The sequence below is a fragment of the Apteryx rowi genome, unplaced genomic scaffold (genome assembly GCF_003343035.1).
Source record: "Apteryx rowi isolate R43461 unplaced genomic scaffold, aptRow1 scaffold_77, whole genome shotgun sequence".
NCBI classification, from domain to species: Eukaryota; Metazoa; Chordata; class Aves; order Apterygiformes; family Apterygidae; genus Apteryx; species Apteryx rowi.
Window position 1 is genome coordinate 1,401,981 of NW_020451060.1, and position 5,139 is coordinate 1,407,119.

Here is a 5,139-nt window from a genome sequence, read left to right on the forward strand (position 1 = left end):
CGTTGGCCGTTGACGGTTGGCCGTTGGCGCGCGGGCGTTCACCGCGGCGCTCTCCGCAGGCCGCGCTGCCGCGCGCGGGGCGGCCCCGGCGGCTCCGGGGAGGCGGTGATGAGGGCGCCGAGCAGGGGCTGAAGCCGGCGGCGGAGGAGAGGCGGCGGCGGCGGCGACCATGACCGTGTTCAGGCAGGAGAACCTGGAGGACTACTACGAGACGGGGGACGAGCTCGGCAGGTAGGCGGCGGCGTTGGGCTGGTACCCCCAGCGCCCTGCGCTTGGGAGTGGTGACTGTCGCCGAAACGAGACCGGGTGGCCTGGGATTATGCACCGAGTACGGCCCGGGTTCCTGTTTGCCTTAAATCATCGCGCTGCGCCTTTGCCTTTCAAGATAACACTGCGTGCTGGAAGGCAGAGAAAGGACTTCGATTTTAAGCTACCGCATGTTGCTTTTTAAGATCAAGCTAGTAGGATTTCGGAGTTTGGCGGTTCTTAATTAACACCTTTTAACTTGAGGTGCATGTGGCTATAATACAGCTTGTGCATGTGTACATGGTCCCTTCAGATGTTAGATACAGTTTTAAAGAATTGTAATGCTTCCTGTTGCTAGTCAAGTGAGTAACTTAATGTAGTGAATTTATATCAAGGATATTTTCACTGTGTTTTTAGGCTGTCGCAACGAAAGACTCTGTATGTGTTGCGTGTCACTTTTGCTTCGATAACATCATGAGAGAAGTGAGAGAAACCATGTAATTGTTTTTTATTAATGCCAATGTAATGAAGATCACTCTTAGGCATCACTGTTCAAACTGAAAGTCAGATCAAGAGATTTATAGCAGAGTGCTGCAGAGAAAGCACCGTCAGCTTGAACCTTGTTTACTGAATGCTGTGTAATCATCTCCTGCCACAGCATTTGTGGTAGAAAGCTCAAACTCTTACTCATATCTTCTTTTTGGCAGTGTCTGTGGATTATAAGATTGTTAATTTATCATTGATTTAAGTGTGTTTTGTGAGGGTTCTCTTTAACATYCCTCCCCCCCCTTTTTTTTTCTTAAGTACGGTGGCATTTTAGTACATCAGTATAGCAGAAACTTTTTTAATGTTCATGTCAGTGACTTCCAAGCTTACAGTCAGTGTTTAATTACTACAGAGCAGTCTACGTGAAGCAGATGATCCCATGTCTATTTTTGTATACCCTTCCAGGGTAGGATCCAATACTAGTAGACGCTGCAAATGATACTGGCGTAGACAGAACTCAGAAAAAGACTTACTTAAAAAAAAAAAACAAYACTTCAACAGGAAGTTCATGGGGCTATCTTTAAAATAAACTTCATCACATTTGTATAGCTTAAAAGCTTGTTGCCTTACCTGTACAGGTATGTGAAGGGTGTGTAATTTTATTTTTTATGAAGCGTTCTGGGTAGGTCTCTTCATACATATAGAATAGTGGGCTATGTTGGATAGAGTATTCATATTAACTTCTCAGATAGCTTGTTAGAAAGATATGTTGTCATGTTGGCCCATAAGTTAAGGTTGTTTGGTCTAAATATTTTGTTTGGATACATGAAATTGTTTGATTTGGTCCCTGTGATTTTTGACAAGAACATGTTGAATGTTTTGGAATTCAGCTTTAAATTTCGGGACTGATAAAAATGAAACTACGTCTGTGTAATGGATACTGATACATGATTTATTTTATAGATTATTTTTGGATCTGTGTCTTTATTTTTTTTAACTTGTTTGGTTTCTCAAGGTTTTTCAAGGAGAAAACAATGTCTGTCTGCTTGTTAAGAAAGTGTTAAGGTTTATGCAAATGCTCTTGTATTTATTTAAAAGAAAAATTGTCAACAGAATGTTTGCTCCTCCATGCATGTTTATTAAGTGGAATAATTGCCCTAAGTCTAATTACGTAGGAAATATTTAAAAATGTGGGGATTTTTCCAAACAAACAGGCTTTGGAAATTGCATGCTATCTCCGGAACAAAACAATGATGACCAAGAGTTTCATTTTTAACGTATAGAGAGGTGCAAAAACTGAATAATGTTATCTAGTAAAAAATCAAATGGAGTTTTTCAAATTGACTGAATAATAGATAATGGAATTTGATAAAAATTTGGTATGTTAATATGATCAACTACAAACAAAGAATTACAGTATTGAAGTTATTTTTATTTATGATAATGCTATATATGCTTGGCATTCTGTCTGGACCCATGATGTTTTAAGAATTTACAAGAATTAGTTAAGCTCAATTTTTGTTTTTCCTTTAAAAATAAACAAAACTAAGCACATCATCTACTTTTGTTAAATAAATTTAAAAAAAATGACAAGACACTGTCAAATGTTTGACAGGGCTTTTGTTTTAAAAACTAATGTGCTTATTTAAAAGGGCCAGAGCTTTCACTTCAGCATCACTTTGAGAAGCCCAAGGTTTTCTGTTGATAAGTGTTGCCATAAAAATAAGAGCAGGTAAATCTCAGGAAGGTTGTTGTGTGGTTTGGTTTAGTGGTATTTTCAGCTTCTTTTTAAATGTAAATTTCTAGAGTTGGTTGAAATTCTCTTTTGTAAATCTTACCTCTTTCCATTCTTTCTCTCTCCCCTTTCCCTTAGGTTTCTCACCTTTTTGTTTGCATATAAATGTAGTTGCAAATGTCAGCCCTGAGGCTTAAAACTCAGGAAGCAAATGAATACTAAAAACGCTTTTGACTTTAAAATTTCTTGTGATTGTTTGGGAACCTGAATCATGATTTTACTGTTTGGGCTAAGCAGTGATGAAAGGTTCAATTTTGCTAATTCAACCTATTTTTTTCCCCCTTTTTAGGGAAAAATTCCTTTATTGCCTCTTATTCAGCAGCAGTCATGTGGCAATCAAGGTGAATAAATGAACAGATAAGTTTTCATTGGTTGAGGGATGTTTGCATAAATGGATCCTACAGTTTCCAGGACTCCTTGCCTTTTGAGCAATTCAGTAAAGATGCAAATATTTTGAACTTTTAACCTTCTTATTTTCGCTTGTAAAATATTTAGTTATCTTTATTATCTTATGATCCTTCTGACAGTAACCAAAAAGTCGCTTTGCTATTCTAGCAAAGGTCACTCAAAGATCAAATGAATTGTGTAAATGAAATTTTGTATTGAAACTAACATAGGAGGTTTAAATATAGCTTGCATAAAATCCAGAGTTGTTTGAAACGAGTAGAAGGACAGTGATATGACCAGACTAAAAAAATACACTTCTTAGTTTTATGGCAGTTCACAGTGCCTTTGAAGAAGAGTATTCTTCATTTTTTTTACCAATATGTTTGAGTTTTAGTCTGTTCTTTGTTTTGTTTTGATTTGTCCATAGAAAAAATAATAAAGGAACTTGGAATTGTGAGTACTTACAGGATCACCCTTAATTGTCTTGTCTATATGTAATTTGTTCTGACACCTTTGTGTCTGTTAAAGTTGGCTTATGTTTTTGGTTGTCTTAAGCTTGTGTACCAAAACAGTCTCATGAGACTTGTGGATCAAATGGTGTGTTTAGTAAAGAACATAGATGAAGATTCTGCTTTTAATCATTGTGTATGCTGCATTATATACATTTTTTTTCATCTTACTAAAGTGATACATATTACTGCATTGTTCATATCTCCTGCAGATGTGGTAAGCAATCATCTAACCATGAAATTTCAAGGGCTGATAGAGATTTAGTTCCTGCTAGGGTAGAGATTATCATGCAACAAATTTGCTAAAGCTATTTTGTTCATTTTAATTCTGCCTGCATTTGCAGGCTGTGTGATCGTGCATTTCAAATACCCTGTTCCAGTGCCTTTACTTCAGCTCACCCAAAAGACAGGAATTAAAGTTCATCGGTATTCAAAACCTCACCATGGTGAGCATGCAGGTAAACACTGTGAAACCAGATTAACTAATCAAAGTGCTGGAGTTTTTTTGTTTTGTTGTTGTTCCTGGCTTTGGGGGGTTTTTTGTTTGTTTTTTTGTTTTTAACTGAGTTTGGTCTTCTCTAGAAGTTAGAGCACAGTAGCAAATGTTCCACTGCTTGCTTAATTACAGGGAATGTCACTGAAACAAAGCTACACTGGAGACACCTTGTGTATTATTATATGAATTAATACAGTTTTGTGATTTAATTCATGGTCTTATAAACACCTCTGCGCTTCTTCACTTTTTTAAAAAAAACCTTCTTTTTAAACTGCTTCCTAAAAGAACTGCAGGTTGTTAAAATACTGTTTTCAGATAGATTGAAGAATGGTATTTGCATTGCACTGTGATAAGATATGTATGTATATACGCACAATTTTTTAAAAAATTCCAAGTGGAGGACTTTAATATTAAAATGTCGGTTTTGAGTGGTGTGCTTCTGAATGAGATGAAACGTCTGCATGTGCGTAGAATTTGGTCATCAGATCAAATGTTTTTGAAAGGTGACAGGAATAAAAGTAAAAGTGGCAGATACCTAGAAAGTATCTATTAGGAAATCGATCAGCTGATAAAATTTTCTTTTGCTTGCACACAAATGCGTTTTTTTTAAGTATAGTGAGAAGTATAATGTGGAGAATGAATGGAGAAATAGAACAATACTGTATATTAAAATAGCTACGATTAATAGTAGATTGCTATTGATTCGAAAAATAGAAAAAGGTACCTAATGATTTTTAAACTTCAAGTTCATTTGAACCTGTGGGTCTCACTAGAGTAACACTTGCAACTTGTTCAACATGCAGAATGATGATGGATCTCAGCAGTTTTGGACATCAGTCTATATTTGCTTGATAGTTCATGAAGCAGAGAAGTTAGCAGGGTTAGCGTACTGCTTTTCACTGTTATCTGAGGTATCTAATCGCTTCATCAGTTGTGAGAGAAAAATGCATAGGATAACATGCTAAAGGTGCTGATAAGAGAGAACAGGCAGTTATGCAAACATGAGGATGTGTATTTACAATCTGAAAAACACTCTTTTACCTTTGAGTGTTCAGTTAGAAGAGAAAATGTTTCCGGAGAGTGTGAAAACTGATTTCTGTAGTAAGAAGCAGGGATGCAGGCGGAAGACTTTTTTTCTTTCTTTTTTTCTTTTTTTCTTTTTTTCTTTTTTCTTTTTTCTTTTTTCTTTTTTCTTTTTTCTTTTTTCTTTTTTCTTTTTT

General features: G+C 36.5%; 1 protein-coding gene across 1 annotated transcript in view; it reads left to right on the forward strand.

Moving 5' to 3' along the window:
* The window catches only part of DAPK1 (death associated protein kinase 1), a 96,981-nt gene that overhangs the window by 1,318 nt on the left and 90,524 nt on the right, over positions 1 to 5,139 (forward strand). The window contains exon 2 of the mRNA XM_026088454.1: positions 112 to 231. Coding sequence (XP_025944239.1) covers positions 112 to 231 — 120 coding nt within the window. The remainder of the gene's footprint in view (positions 1 to 111; positions 232 to 5,139) is intronic.